This window comes from Morchella sextelata, assembly GCF_020137385.1.
Source record: "Morchella sextelata strain SCLS chromosome Unknown scls_8, whole genome shotgun sequence".
Lineage (NCBI taxonomy): Eukaryota > Fungi > Ascomycota > Pezizomycetes > Pezizales > Morchellaceae > Morchella > Morchella sextelata.
This window is the reverse complement of record NW_025408623.1, coordinates 1,326,490-1,353,047: the sequence shown is the minus strand read 5'-3', so window position 1 is coordinate 1,353,047 and position 26,558 is coordinate 1,326,490. Positions and strand designations below refer to the sequence as shown.

Here is a 26,558-nt window from a genome sequence, read left to right as displayed (position 1 = left end):
AGAGACCCAACTAACTCAAAAATGACTTCAAATGAAAACAGTAGTACTCTACAATAAAAGACGGACGCGCCTGGAAGCCTCTTACTAGTAGGTCACTCATTTTGACCCCATATTTATGCAATATTTGTTTTAGTTTTTATTATAGTTTGCCCAGTTTTTGATCCATGGTATGTTTGAGTACACTGATTTCTTAGTGTACGAATATCAAATCAAAAACTCAATTGCTCTTGGCACAATAATAAAAAGTCAAATCCACACCAAACCAAACTAAAATCTCTCTCTACCTTTACTTCGTATACTTCCTACGCATCTTTTAACTTCTGTCCTACGAGCGGCGAGCCCAAAAACCCCACTACCCCCGCGCAGAAACCGATGTAACAAACAAACAAACAACAAACAATCCCAGAAACTGCGGATAATACGTAGTGCGTCGCCATAAGCTTCGGGTTACATGCGAGTACAGTCGACTCTCGATATATATAAGGATACGGTCGGAACCGAAAATCTATGTCCTTATAAGGCGAGTATCACTCTCTCACTTCCTCACTCTCTCCTCTCCTGAGGCTCTGGCGATCTTTCTGCTTTCTTCACCCTCCATTTCATATGGCACTGGACAGGATTTCTTTATCCTCCACTCTTTTTTTGCCGACTCTAGCTACCATATTCGTTACACACACTTTCTCTGTCCGTACCCTCCGGCCCACGGTAGATGATCTTCAGGGTCTTGTGGAGGTGGGCTCCCTTCCAACAATCACGGAAAATGTTCCTAGAAACATGTACAATTCGGAGAAAATCTGTGTCCTTATAAGGCGAGTATCACTATCAGCAGTAAGGAGGGACAGGCAATTGCTATTCTTATAACTAAATTATCATTATATGCACTATCACTATAACGGGAGTCGATTATAGGACGGATTGTTATTATAATTATTAGCCTAAAAACCGGCGATGTATGCGAGTGATAATCCGTGACGAAGCCCCCCACAACCCTTCCTACGGGTTTTACTTCAATCACCTGCGGCTACCCATCAATTCAAGATTTCTAAGGAATTGCGATGCCGGATTAATTCCGCTTCTTGTCTTATTCAAGAGATTTCATGAAAGAAAAACAATCCTCCGAATCCGGGTCAAGCAGTGACTAGCACAACCCAGACCCGAACCCAAGCCCGGGCCCGCTCCGCAGACCGTCCCGCGGCCGCAGCCCGCTGGACACAAACACTCGCAAGCGCAAGACCACCGCACCACTGAACCGGAAAAGTCCCGACCGCGGCCGGATATTCCCCCTCCCGGAGCATGTAACCGAGTGATATCTCATGACCAAAACACCAATCCACCACAGCAAACATCTCAACATCCCCAACCCGCCCAGATAGCCGCCCCAGTTCCAGACCCATCCAACACCCACATCCATAACCACCACAACTACAACAATAACAAAAACAACTCGTGCTCTTGTTTGTTCACTGATGTTGATTACACTCCCAACCCCACACCCCGTCCACTGGGACCGGGACTGGACAACACTCCGGTCCGGTCCGGCCTGGACAATGCAATGATATATCTCCGGTCCGGCTTAGAAACAGAAACAACAAAAATAAAATAAAAAACAGTGACGACGATGCTCCGGTGTGGGAAACACTACACTCGGATGTATTTCCCAAAGCGGGATAACACAGTGTTTCTCAATTGGGAATTCTACCCCACCAGCTGAACTGAACGGACGGACAATACCTCAACCCATCAATCATGCAAAGCTACATAACTAAACTACTCAGGCTACTCAACTAGAGTACACAATCGATTCAATCGGGACCGGCATAGCACAACAAGCAAGTTCGAAATAAATTCCTTAGTTTTTTTTCCCAACCACAGCAATCTACTAATAGAGTAAGAGCGATGAGAGGAGGTTTTGGGGGGGGGGGGGGGGGGGGGGGGGGTGATGGTGAAAGAAATACTGTACATAATGGGCTATCGAAAAAGAAAGCAGAGAGAAGTGGTGAAGAAAAAAAAGAAGGAAAAGCTCACGCGTCCCATGGACATCGTCGGCGGCCCCAACTACACAGCTCTAACTGGCTACTTAGTAGGTAGTAGTCTACTCCTCCGCCTCCTCGGTGGTACGCTCCTTTGGTCGCTTGAGGGCCGTGATGGAGCCTACACATACATCGTTAGTTTCCCCGGCCAGCCTCTAGATCTCCGATGCAGGTTTGTGTGGGGGGGGGGGGCATACGCTGGTAGATATTGTGATCCGTAAACCTCTTCCCATCCTCAAGCTCGCGAACAGACAAGTTAATATCGCCCTCAAAGAAAACCTGAGTTCTATCCCCCACAAAAAGCAATCCCAATTAGCCCACTATCCCTCGATTCAATTCAATCCGATTCAATTCAAGCCACTCACCCCTTCGGCATAGATGCCAAATATTCCTTCCCTCCGCGGCCCTCCAGATCGAAATTCGCAACCTTGAACCACGATACGGGCTTTCCGGGGTACTTGGACACGCCGATAACGTAGCGCATGACCTCTCTGCCGTCAGGCAGCTGCGCAATCTCGGGATCGGAGCCGAGGAAGCCGACGAGCGTGATGCGGGCAATGTCTACGCGCGCCTGGGACGTTGAGAGTGTGCGGCGCGCAGCAGCGGCCGCGGTGAAGGTGAAGGTGTTGGTGCGGAGGAGGGAGAGCATTGTCAATGCAGATGCAGATGCAGATGCGGATGTGGGTGGTTTGGTTGGTTGGGGGGAGGGGTGGTTGTGGGAGGGTGGAGGGGTTTGGTGGGGTTGTGGTTGCGGTTGAGTGAGGTTGGTTTGTGGGCGGAGGAAAAAAATGGATAGTGCTACTGTTGCCAGGATGGGGTGGGAGGGGCTTGGCTGGATGCGGGAAGGATGGGAATGGGATGGATGGATGAGATCTCAGCTGTTGTTGTTGCCCTGGTGCTGCTCTTGCGTCTGCTTCGGGGATGGCAGCCAGATACTCTAGAGTAGATCGGCATGCCGATAATCTACCCCATATCGATATACTCTACACCATATTCTAACATAAATGTAAATACCTCCTACATCATGTACACACTTCTAAATAAGTACACAGTATCGATAATTTGTCTTGCATGCTACTCTATGATCAATGCCCGGACGAATCAATGCACGCTGAGAAACGAGTGTCCCAGAAACCAGAGATCTGGCGCTGCACTCCCCATAACCGCCGTCTCCGTTCTGTATGTAGAGTATATATCCAGATCATCAAACCGGCATCTGCAGTATTGTTACAGTTGTAAGTCATGTAGGAAGTAGGTATATACAATCCAACAATAAACATTTCATGCGACGGGCACAACACCCATCCACCCACACTTGCACCCAACCCAACGCATCCAATGATCCAGAACCAGAATCTCAAAAAAAAACCTATCCATGGCTGCGCTCGCTGCACTGGCTGAACGGACGAGCGAACGAGCGAGCGACGGCTGCAAGAAACATGTTTACACATCCACCGCATCAACGTTTCACCATCCACGCCGACCGACCGACCGACAGAGAGACCGATCCGCTTCGAGCAGGTGTATCCAAACCAACCACTCAACCCACTCGCTGCACTGTACCAATCGGTAGACATTTTCGCTGAGACACTGTTACTCTAGTTAGAGTTTTCGATTATTCCCCTCTCCCGAGCCATTCGACGCAGGGCAGCGCAGAGCTAAAGGTTAAAAAAAAATAAAAAAAATATACGATGGAACGCGCGCGCCGGCAAGGCTTTCTTTCTTTATGCAAGGGATAGTCCCTCCCCCATTGAAGAAGCTTCGCGGCGCCATGGGGATCCTCCTGAGACACATTTTCAGCCCATAGCAGGATCCGGACGTGAGAGCAGGTGCGGTGATAGGACATGCTGTTGGGGCAGTTATGTAGGGTACTTACACCTGCATAAATGGGGTACCTTATGTATGTGCTTTTCAGCGCTCGTATATCAAGACAGATCAGTTTTTGCCGTAAGGGCAGAGTAGGTAGAGTGCTCTAGAGTAGAGTGGTGCGCGCCGCGCCGGAGATGATACATAACTCATCTTCATGCAGTGTCACTCGATTCCTGTTGGCCGGACGGACGCGCACTCGGCTCGGCCGGGTCACGTCAACAGCAAGGACATGTGCTCCATAGGTAGGTCGCCGTCTGGAGGAGGTGTACCGGGTGCTCTGCTCTCGTAGAGTAAAGTACAGTCGCACCTCGCTATGTCGTTAGCGCGTTCGAGGAGCTCAGTCCGTACGAGATAGCAAATATACGAGACAGCAAATAATAATTCCCAAGCTGACAGGGGTATGGAATCAAAAAATCTTCATTTTTGGATGGAATTTCATGCTAAATCTATCTAAATAACTAGAATTCGAACAGGTACCAAATTAGAGATAGATACAAGTATCAGTTGTTAAAATATCCTGAAATTCATATAAAGGTTATTGAGAGGTTTAACTCCTATAAATGAGAGATGGAGCGATCCTCTGAGCCTACTCTGAGCCTATGTACAGAGCAGTGCAGAATCCTCCTTAAGCTCACTTCTCTATTAGAATAGCTGCTCCCTCAACCCCCGCTATAACTGCTTCCAAGACCTAAAAATCCGAGATAGCAAATATTATTTGTATGGAGACAGGGGATATCTGTTCTCAATTTTCCGTACGATCCGAAAAGTGCCAAAATACGAGATAGCAAATAGGTTTTGGTGTGGAAAACAAGTAGCAGGCCAATTCGTACGAGACAGCAAGAGATCCGGGACATCGAGATACGACATAGCGAGGTGCGACTGTACCTACATACTCAGGTACGAGGGTTAGAACGAGAACATGCAATGAGGTTATTTGTATGGCAGAGCGGCGCCACTCCATACAAATAATCCCTGTCTCTTCACTTGCATGTTCTGGTTCTTATTGCTACACCCGAGTACTCGCAGCAGGTAACAAGTACCCGAAAATGCACGTCCTAATCTGCAATTTCCATTGGAGTAGAAGTCAAAAATACACCAAAAACTTGCAGCTGCATATTCGGGTACTTCATGCCTGTCGCGAGTAGAGTATCTGCACCTCAACTCAATCTGTGTATGCAGGTAGGCAGGCTAGCAGATAGGCTGGCCGGCTGGCTTAGACAGAGCTACTGAGCTAGATAGAGTATGTACCAAAGACCCGTCTCCCCTCGCGCTGAAGGGCAGTCTAGAAGAAAATAACACAGGTACCGAAGAAAGAAAGTAGCAGCGCAGGTGTACATACACCGGCGCCGGGTAGGGCGCTGAAACAGTACTCTAGAGCAGGTACATTATGTATCGGGGCAGGCAAGAAGAACCTGAAAATGACTTTTTATGGTAACGACCTCTGATTCGCGGCTGGCGAAAAGCTACACCAAATTGAGCCCCTGCTTGCAGCTTGCATTTTCAGGTTCTTATTGCCTGCCCCGAGTACCTAGGTACACGAGTCAACTGTGCTCTACTGTATCACGACGACGACGACCACGACTGTCCTCGTGTGTAACCTACATCGATAGCCATCACCACAGTCGATCTAGTTAGACGCGTTTTTTTTTTGTCAATTTGTCGATGTTCAAACAAGTTGGTCCCCGGGCCTTCCGGAGGGTTTTCGCGATAGCCTAATCTTCAGACGGGGGTTATCCCCGGTTCCCTCCAATCTGGACAGCCACATGGCGATTCGCTTGTAATAAACACTAGCCAAAGGAAATTATCGAGAGACAATCATTACGCAAAGGTGTGACGCGCTTTTTTCGGCTCTTCATTCCAGGGGACAGGCACCTACAGTCATACGACTGTAGTAGCTACTCTACTTCAGACCAAGTAGAGTACTAGAGCACATACCTACTCTAGAAGAATAGAGTAATGTACGATGTCAGAGTAGATAGGTCACCGCTAGGCCTGTGGGTAAATAACATGTAGTGGTCTTGTTTTTTTTTACTTATTTGACTTTTGATCAATGCTCCGAACCCGTGGGGCCAGAAGAGCTTTTTTGGGGTGCGAGATCGTACTTCTTTTGATTCTTCAGCAGCCTCGACCTCAAAGGGCAAAAAAACGGGAAGCAGATTGATCCCCTTTGGTCTTTTGACATCGCATGCCTGCGCCTGAACGGAGCAGCACGGCAGTTGCACAGAAGGGGAGGACAACCAGCAGGTCAATCATAACTTTGTCATGAGTTGTTTCGTTTCTTTTCTCCTCCCTAGCTGTTTTCTCTCCCCCCACCTCCCTTTGACTTCAGCTGCTCCCGGCGAGGAATTTAGGTTTCGGTGCCGCTGTATGTAGATTCCCACGTAGATTAAAAAAGTAAAATAACGTAAAATACCTAGAAGTAGGAAGAGAAGATGAACAACTCACTTCCAGGCAGGCTAGAAGAGGCAGAGGCAGGCATCACCCTTGCCGGGCGGCTTTTGGTCAATCTAACGAGTGGGAAGCAGTGGAGAGTACTGGGTGAATGATCATACTTACGTACATGTAGCTACACGTAGTATTCTACCGTAGCTGACAATCAGGTACCTAGAGTATGGTATGTATGTATGTATGTATGTATGTATGTAGGTATGTGCCTGGAGCTATTAATTGTCGGCTGCAGTGATTGTTCCAGCGAGTCGAGCCCATCACCCAATTGCGTGGGTTCCTGAGTGACAGGCACAGTTACTTACTAAATGACTCTGGTGCCTGAGATTAGTAAAGCCTTGGCATTAAAAACACTTACTCCTACACTACTGCGGCCCGGATTAGGGCCCAGCGATCTCGAGCTGTGTAACATTGCGACGGGATCAAGCGAGTGGGCGAAAGGCTTCTTGAATAAAATCCTAGGCTGGCGGCGCTGGAAATCATGGTAATTTCCCCTTCCACCGGGGGGTGGAGAAAATGGCGGGGGTTGCATTGGCTTGCGTTCGTTAGTGGATGCCTCTGTTCCTGAAACTTGGTTGATTGATGATGATGGATAAGAATGTCTGTGCAGAAATCAGAGGGGAGGGTGGGTGGGTTGTAGTGGCCTTCAAGGATAGCTTGACTTGCGACGTCTGTTGGTTCGGACTGCGAGAGAGGAGGAGGATGGTGAGCTTGATGCTGCATATCATGTCGCTTCAACCTGGAACGAGGGTGAGTGAGTTCTGGGGAAGGAAGGAATGAAGGAAGGGAAGGGTGGGAGTACTAGCGTGCTCTGCTCTATTGTGGAGTGCTAATACTGTACTGCAGACTGGTTTCAGCAAGTATTACGCTTCACGATTGGGTTCCACCCATACGAGGCGGGGAACCCATTGATCAATACTGTTGGGTAGAGTTACCTTCACTACTCTAAAAGCAGATGAAAACAATGATCTGATAGGCCTTCTAAAAATTGTTTTGCCCACCCACAATCATGTAAATAATTCTGTAACCAAATAACCCTTTTATGCACCTGTGTTGCCGTTACAATTGGGTTGAAGGGGGTGATCTAGCTCTGTCTCTGTATGTAGGATCCTGGAGTGCCTGTTCCTTCCACCATTGCTTCTTTTTTTTCCCTTTCCCTTTTCTCTCTCCCTCCGCAGACTGTTGTTCATCCTGCATGATCAACCGTGGACCGGGCAGTATTCTAGGTAATTCTTCTCAGCCGTTCGTTCCTACTATTGTCACGTCACTGCATTGAAGCACAGTACCTCACACGCTTTTTTCTGCCCCATCTCGATCCATTCCCGTCACTCGACTCGCTCAACCAACCACCAATTCACCGTAATCCATTCTTTTGTTGTCTTTTTCAACTGTCTGTTTACTCCACATTACACTCATTCACTTGCCCACCCTCTTCTTCCTTTTTATTTTCTTTTACAATCCCATCTCACCGCGGAGCGAGCGTACGGCTACTTCCTGGACACATGTTTTAGTCGTCTCTCGACATTAAAGTTACCTACCTAGAGATCAACTTGATCTCCCTACCCCTCCACTCCATTTATAATATAATATTTGTCCCTTTCCCTGCAGCGTTTTATATATCCGCCGCGGCCATGCGTTTTGGCCGTCTGTTTGTCCTGTTCGCAATTGTTGCGCTATCACTCCTGGAACTCAATGGGCTCGTGTCCTCGAGGGGAGTAGGAGTCGTGCGTCGACAGGAACAGAATAGTGTTTCTGCTAGCACTTCTTCCGAGAATAACGGACCTTCTTCAACATCTTCCTCTGCCACGTCCTCGAGTACGGGCGAGAATGAGATTTCTTCAACATCTAGCAGTGTGAGGCAGACAGCTTCTGCGACAGCTTCAAATACACCTGAAGGGACAACTGTTGCGAGTAATTTTGGTTCTCCAAATAGTGCGTGCTTGGACATTTGTTTTGTTGCATTTATGAGGAGTTTAGAGAACTGACGGCATATTGTATAGTAGTAAATCCTGAAGATGAAGTCTACAAAGGTGGGCTCCCCATCAAGCCTAAAGTCACCCCAGGAATGGCTGTTGCAGGCGTTGCCCTACTGCTCACTGGAGTTCCCTATTGCCTAATTGGCATAAAGATAAAATTGTATGTTTTTCCAAAAGAGAAAAAAAAAAGAGAATATATGGTTGTGCTAACAAAGATGAAAAACATAGTCTACAAATATTCTTATCGACGTTTTTCCTATCTGGACTCGGCGTCACGGTCTTAATCGTCTACGTTATGAACCCACCAGTCGTAGACGCAATTCAGGGCGCATACGTCACTGCAGTTATTATAACAGGGATCCTAACGGGCGGCCTCGCTGTTGTTTTTCCAGAGGTTACAGAGGCACTGGGTTGTCTTCTTGGTGGTTTCTGTGTTTCCATGTGGTGTACGTCCAGTCATATCTCGCCGATAGACCCCAAGAGGTCACCGCATGAGACAAGCTAACGGGTAGTTGCTGCATGCATATAGTTCTTGTGCTCAAGCCGGGTGGGCTTGTAGACTCGATTTATGGAAAACTGGTGATTGTTGCGGTTTTTTGTTTCCTGACATTCTCGCTAGCGTTTCATCGGGTTACTAGGCCATATGCGTTGATATTTTCGCTCTCGTTCTCGGGGGCCACGGCAATCGTGTTGGGAATTGATTGCTTTTCTACGGCTGGGTTGAAAGAGTTTTGGATATATATCTGGGGTAATGCTTATTCCCAACAATAACGCGGAGGTTGGTAATGTGTTATTTGTTTGGCTAACACCTGCGTGGATAGATCTCAATGATAATATATTCCCTCTTGAGACTAACACCTACCCCCACACACGTGGTATCCGCGTTGAGATTGCCGTAATAATTCTCATAACCGCATTCGGAATTATGTCCCAGGTTAAACTCTGGAAAATCCTCAAAGAGCGCCGTGAAGCTAAAGACGCCGAGAAACGTCAACAAGTAGCCGACCTTGAAGCACTTGATGAAGATGTTGGCCGAAGAGTGGAAGAGGGTAATAGGGAGGAACGTGCCCAATGGGAAATGGTTTATGGCGGAAAATCCTCAGAGGAAGTCACTGTGAACGAGAGACCGAACACCGGTAAGATGAGTCGCACAGATTCTGGAATTGGAGACGATGATCTCAGAAAGAAGAGCGGGGAAGCCAAGAACGGAGAAACAGAGGAGTTCATAGAGACTGAGGAAATGAGAAGAGAACGAGATGAACATATGGCAATGGAGAATGGAAACCAGTCGACTGAGGTTCCAGGCCAACAAGCCGGACAAGAAGACCAGGATAGGATCATGCCCATACCGGTAGGCACGGACGAGTCCACCAACGAAGTTGCACACCATTCCGAGGAAATCAAAATGCGTAGGTCGAGTCAATCTCAGAGAGTCCCACCCCAGCCCGCGTCTCTGGCACCGGAAACACCCACCGACAGGAGAGTTCTCACACCAACACCCGAGGTCATACCCCTACCAATCCCGATACCTATAGAAGACGATGAAAAGGATGAAGACGATATCTCTTCACTTGCTACATGGGCAGGAGAGTCTAATAGGAGCGATATGCAGGAAGGTCAAATACTTGTAGACATCATCACCACACCCAGGTTTCTCAAGCGAGAGCAAGAAGAAGAGGAGGACAGAGCTTCTAGTCTGGCTGCAACTTTAGACGAAGAGGATGATGCAATGGCTTCCCAAGTAGACCTACCTAGTCTCAACGAGGCGGAAGATGTAGTATCTCCATTCTCAGCTGATGATGATACAAGTCCTACCGTCACATCAGCCAATTTCGCGACCAATCTGAATAGTCTGGAGATAACCCCAGCAACAACTCCAGATACGACCCCCAAGAGGGAAGACCCACAGTATCTTCCGCTTCTTGGGCTGAGGACCTTTGAGGGTGGCAAAGACTCGATCGTAAGTTCGTGGGATAAGGGTATATTCACAGGTGATCACTCGAAAGCGAACTCGACTCATCCGACCACACCTACTGTTACATCGCCTCCATCAGTTGCTGATACATCATTGAAGGTTCAAAAGTTTCCGGTTAACTTGGCACCTGCGTCGTCTCCTAAAGAAGATGAACCGGAATCTTCGACAGTTGGTGTTCCCCAACTACCTGCAAAGTGCTCTAGGGTTGTAAAAAACTACCGTACAAATGAATGGGCAAAGCATTTGGGCGACGCCGAAAAGCCAGATTTGGATGAGTTAGCAGAGCCAGTTCAGGATGACACCAATGATATCAAGATTGAGGTTTCGGCCCCGGTTCATATGAGAGAGCTCCAGGAGACATCTGATGTTCCATCTCTGCCAACCTCGAGAGCTCCGTCAAGGATGTCGTTGGCAGAGCAATTTGTTCCGACTTTGGAGTCGTCAAATAGCTTTCCTTCGACAACAACTCCTCCGATCGTTCGTACTCAACGTTTATCCTCCACGTCGGAGTTGCCACAGGACGAAAGGTCATACACATCTTCTCCTGCTGAGCGCTGTATCTCGCCTACTGAGCGTTGCATCTCGCCCGCCGAACGCTGCATCTCACCATCAGGTCGACAAACACCTTCGCCGCTACCGCAGCATACCCTTATAGGGAAACGAGAGAGTATGGTCCGTAGTCGCCAAAACTTTACTCCTCTTCCGGAATACCCGGAGTATGGCTCTCCCTATACAGCAGAGAACCAAGATGGTTTCAGGGTGAAAACACCAGGTCTCATAAACCATCCTTTCATGAACCAGCGTACATCCACGCCTCATCCGGCAATGCTTCCCGCTACCGACAGTGCAAATTCTCCAAGTCACCAGTACCGGGCTGCCGTTCTCAATGATGACATGTCTCTTAGAGACCGTCGCAATGAGCTCATCAATTCGGGCTCTCATAATGTGTTTAATCAAGGGCGTCGAGCTTTCTCGCCTGTACAAAAGCCAGCGGATAAGCGTGAAACAATGCTCCAGACGTGGAGGGATAATCTTAAGACCGATTCGAGCATCCCCAATAACACCATGCGCGTGGCCTCAGGAGAAAGGGGTGAGATCCCGAGTGAACGTCAACAACGTGTGTTGGCAGTGGCGGCGGAGAGGGTGAAGGAGACTATCGTTGATGATACGACTGATGAGAGGATGAGGCAGAAAGATATGCTCGAACTCCACAGGGAAGCGATGAGAAGGATGCAGGCGGGTGCTAACAAGCACATCAAAAAATGAAACAAGTGAGGTTGTTTCGTTGATTGAGAAATAAAATAATAGGGTGGTATTGTCATTTTGCTACTTTTTATATTTTTCTCTTGCTGGTGGCGTTTTTTCTTTCTTTCTTTTCTTTCGCTTGATTTGTGAGTATTTAAGCTCGGCAATCTTTTTCTGCGAAATTCTTGAAGGCAATTGCATAGGGATCTTTACGGGAGAGGAATTTTTATGTCGGTGACGGATTTCAAGTTTCTTATGTCAATATTTTTTTTTTTATAGTGGTCGTAATGCTTCTTTCCCCCACTACAACTTTGCATATCCAGCTTTCTTCTAATCTAGGGCTTTCTTTATTCAGGGGGATTTACTAAGGCGTTCAGTAAAAGGTCGTGGCCTTTTACTGAACGCCTTAGTACATACATTATACAATGCATGCTTGGCTTCAATCGCCCAATCACTCTCGTTTCTTTCATTTCATTTGGGGCTGGCTTTGATTAAATACTTCTGGTTATCAAGTCTCCATTTATTTAGGTTTTTATATAAAAGTGTGAGAATAAGAGGTCTTGTTAGTTTAAAGTTCAGAACAAAGTTATAACTAGTAGTAATAAGAGAAGTTTTGTGTGACAAGCAAATACCCTTTTAGTTTGCACTTTCAGGAAGACGCGTTGGGCTCTGGTGTGTATGCGTGACTTCAATAAAATAATTTAAAATCATTAAAAGCAGGGGAACGCAAGCTCTGGACGTAAACTTGGGACTTGACAATATTCGCTCAAAGCATGTGGTACCAAAGATTATATAAATTGGGTCTAAAGTCCTGTGAGCCTATTTCGTTGACCTTGGGTTTGTCAAACTTGAGTGGTGGTTAAACATGTCGTGTTTGCCTGGTTGTAAAGTTTCATGCCCTTGTTTATGCGCAAGCAGCAAGGCTATGAAATAAGGCTAGCGCGACGCGGGCTACCACAACTTTACGGGGATGTGTATTTAATTCGGGGCGTACATATACTGAATAATATAAGCTTCCCGCGACAGCATACTAGCGCAGTATGGGCACAGGGTTAGTCAAAATTTCAGAATGTGGCGGCGGCGGCGGCGGAGCACGGGTGCTGCAGGTGCTGTGTCACTGCCGAAAAGTTAAATCGATCGAGTGATACCTCATGAAGGAAGCGGTTTTTTTTTTTTTTGTTTAATTCATTAATTATGAAGGAAGCGTTTAATAGGAACAACGCAAAAGAGTTGACGTAGATTATGGGATTGTAGGCTTCTTTGATATATATACACAACTCTCGACGGCAATGTCAGTGTGGGTGGTTGGCTCGGAGCCAAGTAGCGCTAAGGGACAAATATTCTAATCGTGGGTTCTCACTCGGATGATGACTAAGGAAATAGTTGAAGTATCCGAGCGTTTATGGGGAACTCCATGGAGGTCCGAGTTAATACGAACATACATGTACACATTTACATGTATGGGTGAAAGTTGAGAATATTTATTTATTTAAGACAACCCACTTCGTCTTTTTACCTCAACCAAAAATCACTGTGCCATAATCATATTTGCTCTGAAAGCTTTCCCCATAAATCTCTTGTGACATTTCAAGCACCGAGGTAATTGAACTGTTGGTTGGTAGAGCATAAAATTTACTAAAGACATAGTTTGACTGTATAACCGGTAGTACTGTTTTGCACAGTTGCTTTTCGGGTGTGTTCGTGGCTTAAGTTTGGTAGACGTTTCACACGTTGGCTTTTCGTAGATACGAAACCAAGTCTTTGTCGTAGAGTGCTGCGCTACCATCAAGTATTTTTTTTAAGGAATATGTGGTTTTGGACCGCTCCATCTTCCACATTGCCTAATGCGTTGGGGTATTAGGTCGCCATCACATCACTAACACTTTGTACCTCTTCTACCTAGTCCCTAAACGCTTACTATCGCAACACACTCCTCGCGAATTCGGTCAATGAGAAGATATGTATGGAAGAAGGGTAGGCGGTAGATTTCCGTACATACATGCAATCAAGAGTAGAACTTTATTTTTAGAATAAACAAGTAAATATTCGTTCACTCCCTACTATAATTACAGCATCCTCATAACATTATTGAAAAACGTGACGAAATCAGGAAAGAAAAAGGGAAAAACACCATATTTCTCCTGTTACCAAGGAAAGTTAAGCAAGATACCCGGACAATTCAGAAGAGGCGGACAAAAGAGCAAGGAAGAAAGAAAAAGCAAAGATGGGGTGAGATCAAATATGGATATAGGAGATTGGAAACCCAAAATGAAGAACGGCTTTTATGAAACACGATGATGGGTATTTAGTCTAATAGCCGATGAAAAAAAGAAAAAAAATCCTTGGATCAAGTGTTCTTTGCAGTCAACTTGGCCCTCTTTCTATCTGCAAGTCTCTGCTCCGCTGCCGCCTTTCGTGCAGGATCCATGCTCAGTCTGGAAGAAGCACCACCACTCGTAGCCCTTCTCGTGACAACTTTTCCAACACCAGAAACCTTTCGTGTAGATGCAGGAGCTGGAGGAGACATCGGCATGTGAACAATCTTAGGCCTAGGACTCTCTTTTTGGCGGCGGTGCGAGTAGAACTCATCCACAGTATTCTCAGATGCCTTGGGAGTTTGCATAAAGCCAGAGAGATCTGGTGGTGTTGCCATGATGTCAGTGTTTTCTTTCTGAGAAATTTCATCAGAGTACGATCTTTTCTGGCGGTTTGCGAGAGCCGGAACTGGAGGCGAGTTGAAATTAAATGTTGAGGCTTCCGTAAGATGGTTCTTAGCTCTGGGAGTAAAACTAGAAACATCTGCGATAGAATCCGCGCCCGCTTTTGCCCAGCGATCGAAACTACCATCAACTGCACTGTCATCGCTTGTGTTTTCAATTCCCTTGGTCTCTGCCGGGGTCGAGGTTGACTTCAAGGATAGGCCAGGCCTAGTTTCCATCCTAGCTTCTTTGAGGGTCTCTATCTCTATTTTCGCATCCTTCAATCGTTCTTCCACCTGCGCTTTCTGAGTTCTGAGTATTGAAGCTTCTTCCTTTGCTCTTCTTAGCTCTTGCAGTGTTGACCTCTGTTTCATTTGCCATTCTCTCGCACCATCATCCTTGGCAGGGGTATCACTGAAGAGCTTTTTCTTCAACTCGTTGTTCTCCTTCTTTATGGTTTCTAGCTCTCTCTCTAACCTTGTCGCGTATTCCTTCAAGTCCTTCACCTCAAATTCTAGCTTCTCCACACTCCACCCGCTCCCAACCTTTACTCTCAATTCTGCCAACTCTGCCTTTAGTTGTCTCTCAGACTCCCTCCTGTCTTTGGCATCAGCGAGAGTCTTTTCCTTCATTTCCGCCCTCAAGTCCCTCTTGGTTTTTTCCAGAACTTCAATTTGCTGCCTTAGGCGATTTTCAGATTGTGAGCGTTTGGCTGCACCCATCTCACCTGCATCTGCCCTAAGCCGTTCTAATTCTTGTTCCATCTCCGTTTTCTCCTCTGTAGCATTCATAAAACCACGTTCCAGGCTATCGACCCTGCCCCTCAGGTTGCGTGCTTCCTGCTTCACTATGCCTAGCTCTTTGACCTCCTGCTTCGCAGCCCGAAGCTTCTTTTTCAAGTCTATTACGACCTGACCTAAATCTTCATCCTCGTGACCAGTGTACATGCTCATAGACAGTTCCGTAATCTTATTCTCCCTGTTATCAAGCATCTCCTCAAAGGCCTCCAGCCTTTCCTTATATCTTTGGATAACGTTCTCCATGTGCGCCTTCTCGGCCATGTCGGAGGCGATTTGTGCCTCTTTCTCTTCTATGGTATTCATGGCCTCCTCAAGTGCATGACTATGACCGGTAGCCCTAGAAGAAGTGGTTCCGCTGGAGGCATAATTACCTGCAGTGCTGCCAGATTGTGCACTAATTCGTTTAAGCTCTGCTTTCAACCTTTTGTTCTTCTCCATGACCTCTCGCATTTTTTCGGCGAGATCAACACAAAGTTCATCCTTCTTCTTGGCGTACCCAGTAGCGATCTTGCAACGGGCTTTAAGTTTGTCGACCTTCTCCAAGGCAGCAGCTTCGACTTTCTGTGTACGCTCTTTCCAAAATTGCGCAGAACTGGACCGAGGACCACCCATATCAGTGTTGATATTTTTATTAACTTCGTGCATCGATGTTTCCATTTGTAATTGCTGGGCGGCTCTCTCATCATCTGAGTCTTCTAGGTAGTCTGCGATACGACTATCCTCTCCGACCTCGTAATAGCCGGTTGGATTTGAGGCAGTGGATCTCTCCGGCTTCTTGCCTTTTGATTTTCCCTTATCCAGATTCAATGGCCCCTCTTCAAATGTAAGAGTGCGAGTCGGGCTTTCAGGCCCAGGAATAGACATAGATCGTCTGTGCTGCGGAGTGTTTTTTTTAATCCAAGGGCTTGGAAACTTCCCCGGGAATTCTTCCGGAAGTCCAGACCGGATATAATTCTTCGGTGGAGGTGTGGTTTCGCCAATTGAAGGATGAAAAGACACGGCCTTCTTCCTTGCCAATGCAGTACCCGGGGTCATCAAAATGCCCTTCGAGGGTGAGGAAGGCTGAGCAGGAGTGGGCACATCAAATATTGGCGGGAGGTGTGTGTTTGATGACGACGATGGGTCAAAGAGATTGAGTTTCGGGGAGATTCTGAATGGAATTGGATCCAGGCCCTTAGAATTCCTCAAAGGCCTGGTTGATGCAAAGATACCCTTTTGCTCAGCAGGCGATGGTTCCTTCTTTTTTTCCCGTTCCTCCTTTGCTGCAGTTACATTTCTTTTGGACCTTGGCGATGCCTTTTTCCTTCGGGCAGGACGCTCTCGAGGCTTTGGTGGGGCTGGTGTACCCCATACTACCGTTCGGATTGCCTTCAAGGCAAACATGGGCGCTGGAGTTTGCTGCGGTTGTATGTCATCGATAGTAACATCTGCGCGGCCTGTCAGGATTTATTCTTCGCCTCCAGAAAGTCATGGCAAAGGACAAATGGTTACGACCTTCATCGTCTTCTGAAGACATGTCTGTATAGGCATCCTCGTCCTGCGGGGTACCCGAGTTTCTGCTTCGGAGGTCTTGGTGGTTGGTAGAACCGAACATGTTCGCGTCGTGTGAAGCAGAGGCAGCTGGACCGCCTTTGAGCCAACTGAGCATGGTAGTAATTGCGAATGGGTCCTAGATGTAGCCAGACAGGGGAAAATTGCTGGATGTTGTGTATTGAATTCCACTACCTTTGTGAATGTAATGGAATTGTTTGAGTGACTACCAATTATTACTAGGATGGAGTCTCCGGGAATGTGGGCAGGTATGTGGTGGGGGTGGCAGCGGGTCGGGCAAAACTAGGGGGTGCTAGTGTCACAGGAACGCACTGCCGTGCCTGTGTATGCGTGTTGGTGTTTATGGGAGAAGCAGAAAAGAAGGAACAAAGAAAAAAAGAGCCCCGGTACATATGGGTACAACATGTATAAAGCTCATCCGGACGCGAACGCGTTGCTATAACAACGCGATGAGATTACATACGATCATGCAGGGTCAGCTGATGGTCACCCGAAACTGAGGTTGGAGGTGGGCATCCAAAGTGACGGGTCACTCACCCAACGGTTTAAGGTGTCATAGAGTAGCTACATGATGATAAAATCACCTAGCCCCTCCCCCGTTTCCTGCATGGAGCAGAGTCGAGCACTTGTTTGCCTGAGTCTTGGCAACAAACTAACCTTTCCCTATCATAGGATCAACAACTCACTACCCGGCTAGCCAGCGTTTCGTATCGCATTGCATATAAATCTCTCTCACCCCTCTTACAATAAACATCAATCCCCAGATACAACACAAAAACAATACCCGCCCCTTTTCAATAACGTCCATGGCTTCTCGCTGCTTCTAGAGCCCACGGCTTAGAAGCTATTGTGATATCTCAGAAGAGGAAGAAAAATCCTCCTACCTACCCATCTCACCTTCGCCTCTCTTGAATGATACGTACCTCCCCGATCGATCGAATAAAAAGAACATAACCATCCCCCACCAATCAAGGAGAGAGGAAGAAAGCTAGAAGCAAAAGAGAAAAGTATAACAATAACTGTGTGAGAATATTAACTCCCCTCCTTCCGGGATTTTATCCAGAACTATATCGCAGCATGCCGGCTCAAAACAAAATACCACGAACTCCACAAACAAACAAAACTAACCCTAAGAAGGCGTCTCAAAACAACGGTGGTCACAACCGTACTCCGTCCGCAGCAGCGACACCACTGGGAAACAATACCGCAAAACGGAGCTCTGTGAATATCCCCAGACCGCAGCTTCAATCGATGGCACCTACTGCTACCCCCGCTGCCGCTGCTGGCCTTGGCTATGATAAGATCCAGCGGGATGAGGTGGAGGCGCTTAAGGCAATCTTCGGGGATGACTATGAGCACGTAGAGACGGCGAGTGCTTGGAATGTGAGCCAGCCAGAATTTTGCTTTGAAATAAATATATCAATCTAATACGACATTTCTGTACACGATATAGATATCCAATATCTCCTTTAAAATCCGCATAAAGGCTCCATCAGATAAAGAAGTTTCCTGTGTACTCTCTGCTACCTTGACCGCTACTTATCCAAAGACTGGTGAGTAATGTTACTGTACAATCAAATACAGTAGGGCCTTACATGCTTACAATATACATTAGCCCCAAATTTACGCCTGACTGAGTATAAATCTATCCGCCCATACCAGCTTGGGACGCTCGAGTCAATCATCAAGGAGACCCCAAAAACATTACTCGGCGAAGAAATGATACATGCTATTGCCGTAGCAATTGAGGATGCACTTGAGGATATCGTTAGATCAAGAATAGCATCTCAAGAGAAACCTTCTCTAGATGAAGAGCGGACGCAAAAAGCAAAAGCAGCACAGCTACAGGCCCAGCAAGAAGAGGAAAGGAAACGAAAATTGAAGGAAAAGGAAGAATTAGAAAAGCAACGCCAACTCGAAAGACAGATTGCCGAGGAGCTCAGACGACAGAGGGAACAAGCTCGAGAGTCCCACGAGAAACATAAGCCGTTAGATCTCGAATACGAGGATGCCGATACAACTGAGGACTATATTCTGTTCGACCGTAAGGTCGAGATCAAGCGGGGAGTTTCGGGTACTTCATATGTTTTCCGCAAAGTTTGCGGAATGGTGAAGATAGCTACAGGGCCCACCATGTCCGTATACACAGTCCGACCTGTTCTCCAATCAAGCGAAGTAAACGATCTTCCACTTGTTCTCAAAGAGGTAGACATACACGACCGCTATATAACAAGTGTAGATGGCAAGCAAGAAATCACAAAACTAGAGGTTGAGCTGGAAGCTCTGAAGTCCCTAAAACACAGTAGTGTAGTCGAACTATACGAGAGTAAAGTCTCCCGCACCACAGAACCAGAAGCAGGATGGAGGATTTCTGTCTTGATGGAATATTCAAATAGAGGAAGCCTTCACGACCTGCTGGAAACCGTGGATACTGTCAATGTTGCTACAGCCCGATCCTGGACAATTTCTCTCCTAGAAGCGCTCGACTATATTCACAATAGGAATGCAGTCCATAGAGCAGTACACGCCGGAAATATTCTACTCTTCCGTCAAAGCATTGGAAATTCAACTATCCCTAAATTCACAGATATAGGTTATACTGCGTCGCTTCTTCACATAATAGACCGTGTTGACGATGTATCCCCCACTGCATCCTCTCTATCCTCCCCCAAATCAGCATTCTGGTTTCCCCCGGAACTATCACACGAAAAGAACTCTCGCCCAAACCGTAAGACCGATATATGGAATCTTGGTGTCGTATTCCTACAAATGATTTTTGGCTTGAACATTGTCCAGAAGTACAACTCTCCTGGGGCTTTATTAGAGTCTGTCGAAGTGTCGGATTCACTCTCAGATTTTCTTCAATGTATTTTTAAGCACGACCCCAAGAAGCGTCCTACCGCATTTGAGCTCTTGCCGTCCGAGTTTCTCCGTAATGATGACCCTATTTACCCTCCAGAGGCCCCGCCTTCACCTATGACTTCGCGTGCGCGCATCTCATGGTCCAATTCTGGTTCTGGTGCCAAGAATAACGGTAAACACCGCCGTGATTCTATTAGCGGTCCCGTGGGCGGATCAAGTAGGTACGAGAACGATTTCACCGAGCTTGGAAGCCTTGGAAAAGGAGGATTTGGAAAGGTTGTGAAGGCTAGGAATAGGCTAGATGGAGGGGTCTATGCGATCAAAAAAATCACCCAAAAAAGTGGGACGATGTTGACTCACATCCTACACGAGGTGATGCTGTTAAGTCGTTTGAATCATAAATATGTTGTTCGCTACTTTACGGCATGGCTCGAGGAGGAATATCAAGGCACAGGAAAAAGCGGACGTGGGATGAAGGGCACAGAGGAAGAAGAGGAGGACAGTGAAGACGATAGTGAAGACGATAGTGAGGAAGATAGTGAGGAAGATGATGATGATAGCAATAGCCAAGCTATCAGCTTCGGGGAGAGTTCTGATGCAGCCGAAAGGCAGGGAAAGAGCAGTCGTGCTAGCGATGGCGGGGTAGAGTTTATTGCGAGTAGTACCGGTGGGTTAGATTTTATTTCCAGCGGCGGATACCCAAAAATTCAGTTTGGGTATGATGACAGTGATGAAACGGAAGAATCCGAGAGCTCGGAAGAAGGGACCCCACCGGGAGGGGATGCGAAAAGCAGTAGTGGATCCGGAACTAGGAGTCCTAAACATCGGGTTGTCCAGAGGAGGATGAGTAATGATAAGAGCAGAAGGTGCAACATTACGTTGTACATTCAGATGTCTCTCGCTGAACGCCAGGTACGTTCATAAAGCTCTTTCATATATCCTGCGGTTTGTCTAATTTCTCTCCTAGACTCTACGTGATCGTATCCGTCATGGTCTAGAGGTTGATGAGGCGTGGAGGTTACTCCGCCAAGTCCTAGAAGGACTGGCTCATATCCATGGGCTTGGGATAATCCACCGGGACCTAAAACCGGAAAATATATTCATTGATCTTGCGGGAGACCCCCAAATTGGTGACTTTGGGCTTGCTACGACTGGGCAGGTCACAAGTAAACATGGTACCGGTAATGGATCACCGGACAATATGGATTCGGAAGACTTGACGACGAATGTTGGAACAGCATTGTACACCGCGCCAGAATTGAGGGAGAAAGCTGGGAAGTATAACGAAAAGGTAGATATGTATTCCTTAGGCGTTATATTTTTCGAGATGTGCTATCCTCTCAGGACTGGCATGGAGCGCGATGCTGTGGTCCGCAAGCTACGTGAAAAAGAAATCGAGTTTCCAGCAGAATTCTGGACGGAGAAGAGATCAGTACAAGGGTTGATCATCAAATCGCTATTGAATCATGATCCTGCTGAGCGTCCATCCAGTACAGAACTTCTCAATTCAGGGAAGTTGCCACTGAAGGTTGAAGACGAGACCATCCGATTGGCGTTACAAAGTCTTTCAGATCCTGGTACACCTTATCACCAACAAGTCATGTCTGCACTTTTTTCACAAAGCACAAAGGAGTATAAAGACCATACATACGACCCGGGAAAGAGCAATCTCACTGCTCAAGACTTATTGCTTCAGAGTATGGTCAAAGAGCGCTTGCGAACGATTTTTCGACATCACGGCGCTGTCGAGACTACTCGACCATTGCTTCTTCCAAGGAGTAAGTTCTACAATCACGATGTTGTCCAGCTCCTTGATTCTAGTGGGGCATTGGTGCAGTTACCTTATGATTTTACATTGCCGCATGCACGGTCACTCGCAAGGCAGGAAGCGCCAAGTCCAAAGACATTCACTTTTGGGACAGTATATAGAGAAAACATCGCAGGCGGACAGCCGAAGAGTCATGGAGAACTAGACTTTGATATTGTCTCGTATGACTCTTTGGACTTGGCTCTTAAGGAGGCAGAGGTGTTAAAGGTGATTGACGAGATCATTGATGCGTTTCCGAGCCTAAAATCGGCACAAATGTGCTATCATATCAATCACGCAGACCTTCTCGACTTGGTAATGGATTTTTGCCGAATCAATCCTGTTCATAGACCTGTTGCTAAGGAGATATTGAGTAAACTCAATACGGGACAATGGCAATTGCCACGCATTCGGAGTGAACTCATTACATCAAAGCTGGGGATTTTACCCACAAGTCTTGATGATCTTGCGAGATTCGACTGGAGAGACGAGTCGGAAAAGGCGTTTCAACGGTTGCAAGCGCTATTCGAAGAGTCTCACTTAGGGAATAAAGCAAAGGCTGTGTTTACGCACATAAACTCTGTTATTCATTATATGAAACGCTTCGGCATCAGTCGCAAAATCTATGTCAACCCTCTTGGAACTTGGAACGACAAATTCTACCGTGGTGGGATTGTATTCCAATGCATTGTGGACTCGAAGAAACGAGATGTCTTCGCAGCAGGTGGGAGGTATGATAGTCTAATTCAGAGCCTTCGTCCGAAAATGAGAGGACTTGGAGAGGAAACCCATGCGGTGGGATTCAACCTTGGATGGGAGAAACTTACTATATCTATGTCCCGATATCAACGCTCATTTTCAAAATCTCAGAGTAAGAAAGGCGAGGATGAGAATATTGGTACCTGGGCTACTCGAAGATGCGATGTTCTCGTTGCATCCTTTGACAGCACTACACTCAGGACCCAGGGAACAGCGCTACTCCAGGAGCTGTGGTCGAATGGTATTAATGCCGAATTAGCAGGTGATGCAACTTCAAACGAAAAACTTGTGAATATGCATCGAGGCGATGGAATCTCATACATCATTATCATCAAGCAAGGCCTTGTTGGTCCTGGCGAAAGAAATCTCAAGGTTAGAAATCTCTTCAGAAAAGAGGATATAGAACTTCGCACCACAGACCTCATCACATATCTTAAGAGCGAGCTCGCGGAACGTGATCGCAAAGAACGCAGCAACCCCAATTCTCGTCTACCTCGCCACAACAGCACCAATGAAATCCCTCGCAGCAGTGGAGTAGACGATGTTGACATGGATGTTCGCATCCTTACCCGCGATAGGAAAGGGCGAAAGATCACTCGAAATACAATTATTGATGGAGCCCAAAATGCAGCACAAGAACAAGTCAAAGGGTTCCGCTCAGCTCCTATCGTGGCTGTTGACATCCGCGATGATCTTCTAGAGGCGATCAAGTTCACAACGATGAATGGCGAGGTCTGGAAGAAGGTTATACAGAATGCACCCGCAGCAGACAGGCGATATGTGCAGCAGCTTCATGAAATGCTAGAAAATCTTGCTACGGAGGGCGAAAAAAGCTGTTTCATCTATAACTATAGGACGGGGGCTATGGTGTTTTATTATCTGGCGTAAATGATTTTAGTGTCTTCATTGGTTTTGTTCAAGTCACCACTTGCGTTCTGCAATTGTCATTCCAGTCACGTACCTGTTTAATTTGTTTTGTTTTGGTGTGTGGTCACATATTGGCGGTCGGTCTGGAGGGGTTACTGGCGTACTATGCAAACTTTGTTTAGGTGTTTCCTGTGTTCACTGGATGTCATAATCATCCATATCCTTGTACGGGTTCTTTTTTATCTTTTCTATCACAGGGTCTCTTCTCTCATATGTATCGTGAGTCTTTTTTAATACCTAGCACCTTGTGCTTCTCTTCTTTCATCAAGTACGAAAGTACCAAATTTTTGGGAACCGGAGCTACTATCACCACTAGCGTTCCAACCTAATTGCGTTATTTTGAATGGACCAAGAACTCCAGGATAAACGAAAGACAGGTGCACGTTTATGTGATGTACAATATCAACTAAATCAGCCTAAGCGGCATAGCCATTGAACGGAATTCCCCAGGTTCATAGCACGCATCTATGACCTTTACACATACATGCACCTAAGCTTACTCAAACGTACAATGCCTCACTGCTCCCTCTCCCCAAAGCGACTCGACTGGCCCTGTCAAAGTATTCCGTGCCATGCCCTCTTTTCTCTCCAAATACCCCGTTGCCTTCGTAATCCCTTCCTCGCCTCTATCACTCCAATACCAAAAACAATTGAACCCCTTCAGCTTAACTTGTTTGCCTATGAGTGACTTCAGACTCTTGCATGTGGTTTTGTCCTTCTTGTTGCCCGACTTCCAGGCAATAGCGAACCAGTTCTTCTCGGCTTGGATAGTCTCATAGCATGTTCTAAGGAGGCTAGGGTCCATGGAGCGGCGTGTGAAAAGGTCCGGTAATGCGGTGGAAGGAGCTATGAGCGCAGTTATAACTTTGGGGACATATATAAGTCAGTAGCTATATCAGCAGCCCTGGACCGGGGGTGTAGGGTGTAGGTACGTATACATAGTGCAATGACGAGAACATACACTACCCTCATTATGACATGCAGTAGTAGTATATATATTGAAATACATATAGCCGTGAATGCCTTATCCTGTCGTCTTGGGGAGGCGTTCGCAATTGACGAAAGACCTCGAGCTCCAGTGATGGCACGATTGCGTTATCTCATATTCTCCGTGAAAGGTGAGATGTGTCAATCTTTACATGGCCATGATCTGTCGGGCCAAGTGACTTATATTCGATGACGAAGCTACAGACAGGTAGGTATGTTTCGAGAGTTGTTTCAATGTGGCAGTTCATGAAAGATCACTCGCAGTCGGATCATGGACGGATTACATGTATTCATCCTTGGCCCCATGCAAGCTAAGTACATACCCACATCCATATGCCTACATGTACTTTACTTGAGAACTAAGCCCGTATTCCAATGAACTCTAGATATGATACAAGGTGTTTAAAGATAACGCGGAATATACTAGTGCCGGAGAGGTTTGTTAAATTATAGCGGTATTAACTCTTTTACGATATTTCTGGCAGTATGTGGAGTTTATCCCGTATTCTCACACAATGCCGCGTGACTAACGATGCGAATTACATCGCATTTTTCCGTATTGCAGTTAATCTAAAAACCTACATAGTTGTTACTGAGGTATCTAGAAGAGAGACGTTGATAGTTTCCATTCCAGGACAGCCAAGACATTCCATAGCGGCAGTCCCAGGGCTAAACCCTCACCCGCCCACACACCCCAACTGCAACTTTTCCAATCCGCAAATTCGAGACCACCACGAAACGGCCGACGACGACGACAATCCTCAACCTCACCACCACCACTTACCGAAACTACCCCCTTTCAACTAAATAACCATCATCAAAAATGGGTCGCGGTACGTTCAGTTCACACCATGGGGCGGGGGGAATTAAAACCTCCCCCTTCTCCAAAACCCTGGTCTCCCCTTAACCGGGTTGTAGGCCAAAGTAGGGTTAAAACTGATCAATCGAATCTATAGTTCGCACCAAGACCGTCAAGAAGTCCTCCAAGGTCATCATTGAGAGGTACTACCCCAAGCTCACTCTCGACTTCGAGACCAACAAGAGGATTTGCGATGAGATCGCCATCATCGCCTCCAAGAGGCTGAGGAACAAGGTCTGTTTATTTTTGCATAAAGGCCTCCCGGGAAGAATGTATTCTGACAGGCGGTTTAGATTGCTGGGTACACCACCCACTTGATGAAGCGTATTCAGCGTGGACCCGTCCGTGGTATCTCCTTCAAGCTCCAGGAGGAGGAGCGTGAGAGGAAGGACCAGTACGTCCCCGAGGTCTCCGCTCTCGACACCAACGAGAACGGTCTTGAGATCGATGCCGACACCAAGGACTTGTTGAAGAACTTGGGCGTAAGTTTTCCCCTCCTCTTTATATATCTTGCTTTGCGGAAATGGGGAGTTTGGAGATGCTGACAAGGTTCCTTTTTATGCAAACAGTTCGACTCTATCCCCGTCACCGTCGTTGCCGTTTCCCAGCAGCAGCCCCAGGACACCAGGAGGTTCCGTGGTGACCGCCCCCCAAGAAGGGATTAGATAGCGCCTATCTAATTTGGTCTGTGTGTGGTGGAAAATAAAAAAACAATCAAATGTAACACCTTCGTGGTCCTACAATTTAAAAGTTCGGGATATCTTTTTTTTTGTTCTTTCTTTAGGGAATTGGGTGGTCTGGAGTATCGGGCTTTTGAAATCAGGAAATTCTGGAAAAACAAATATCATCCCCCTTTTCTCTCAGAGTACGCGGTTGTGGATCCCATGGGAATTGTGGAATGTTGAAATCCCAGTATCGAGGGATGGGCTATGCCACTGGATGGATCTTTAAATGCCGACCTTTATACGCCTAAACTGCCTAAACATGATCTGTTTATAAAAGTGATAATAGATCTCCCTATGCACGTTCCCATAGTGCCACATCTCAAAAGTAAATACTATTCAAGAATTGTTCCAGAAACCGAACTACATTTTGTATGCGCCGAACCCAGCCCGTAGATAGCTATAATCCCTTCCTAAATACGTCCCACATAAGTGAAACCGACAATTTTTTTTACTAAACAGCCCTCCAAAGAAAGAGAAAGAAAACGAGGCGGAGTTTTTTAGTGAAATAAGACATCCCATCTATGTCAAAAAAACCTCTATCACGAGGCGCTTTTGGTGAATATATATTCTTGTCCAGTTTCAAAAATGCCACAAGCTCGATCATCCCCAGTCTATGCTAAACGATTTGATTGTAGGTACGCGGGTTCCATCACAGTTAATATCCCCGTGAGTGATAGTCCATGATTTAAATATAGGACTAACTCAACGGTTGATATGCGTAATAGAAAACCACACCCCACTCCCTAAAACACAGAGAGCGAAAAGCGAGCCTGTACCTGCATGTCTTCTTTATATCCCGCCGTACCTACCGCGGCTTATAGTAATAGTGCTTCTACATTAATCCTGGACGTGCTCTCTTAATATTCCTTTTTTTTTTTTTTTTTTAAATAGGTTACGACCAGGGCAGTTCGTCGAGTGAGATCGTGTGATCCGACTCTAGATAGGCTTGCCTGGGAAAGAAGTCGAACGTCTTATCAGTCTTGCTGCCTCTGCTACTATCGAGAGGTGTTTCCCACGCAGAAGGGTCTGACGCGTCGATTCG

General features: G+C 46.7%; 5 protein-coding genes across 5 annotated transcripts; 3 read left to right on the top strand and 2 right to left on the bottom strand.

Annotated features, from left to right (window-relative positions):
- Nucleotides 1-2,092: 2,092 nt before the first annotated feature.
- On the bottom strand, nt 2,093-2,679 carry H6S33_012564 (uncharacterized protein; the record flags this gene model as incomplete). Its single annotated transcript, XM_044843929.1, has 3 exons — nt 2,093-2,151; nt 2,228-2,316; nt 2,396-2,679. 3 exons carry the CDS (start codon nt 2,677-2,679, stop codon nt 2,093-2,095), a joined length of 432 nt encoding a protein of 143 aa, XP_044695213.1.
- A 5,296-nt stretch (nt 2,680-7,975) lies between these two features.
- On the top strand, nt 7,976-11,561 carry H6S33_012563 (uncharacterized protein; the record flags this gene model as incomplete). The annotated part of the gene is made up of 6 exons (XM_044843928.1): nt 7,976-8,276; nt 8,345-8,480; nt 8,549-8,766; nt 8,850-9,068; nt 9,142-10,280; nt 10,395-11,561. The coding sequence occupies 6 exons, from the start codon at nt 7,976-7,978 to the stop codon at nt 11,559-11,561; spliced, it is 3,180 nt and encodes a 1,059-aa protein (XP_044695212.1).
- A 2,326-nt stretch (nt 11,562-13,887) lies between these two features.
- H6S33_012562 (uncharacterized protein) lies at nt 13,888-16,687 on the bottom strand (the record flags this gene model as incomplete). The annotated part of the gene is made up of 2 exons (XM_044843927.1): nt 13,888-16,466; nt 16,531-16,687. 2 exons carry the CDS (start codon nt 16,685-16,687, stop codon nt 13,888-13,890), a joined length of 2,736 nt encoding a protein of 911 aa, XP_044695211.1.
- Nucleotides 16,688-17,667: 980 nt separating this feature from the next.
- On the top strand, nt 17,668-22,906 carry H6S33_012561 (uncharacterized protein; the record flags this gene model as incomplete). Its single annotated transcript, XM_044843925.1, has 4 exons — nt 17,668-17,973; nt 18,044-18,143; nt 18,206-20,364; nt 20,420-22,906. 4 exons carry the CDS (start codon nt 17,668-17,670, stop codon nt 22,904-22,906), a joined length of 5,052 nt encoding a protein of 1,683 aa, XP_044695210.1.
- Nucleotides 22,907-24,755: 1,849 nt separating this feature from the next.
- H6S33_012560 (uncharacterized protein) lies at nt 24,756-25,456 on the top strand (the record flags this gene model as incomplete). The annotated part of the gene is made up of 4 exons (XM_044843924.1): nt 24,756-24,765; nt 24,889-25,025; nt 25,085-25,273; nt 25,361-25,456. 4 exons carry the CDS (start codon nt 24,756-24,758, stop codon nt 25,454-25,456), a joined length of 432 nt encoding a protein of 143 aa, XP_044695209.1.
- Nucleotides 25,457-26,558: the final 1,102 nt, after the last annotated feature.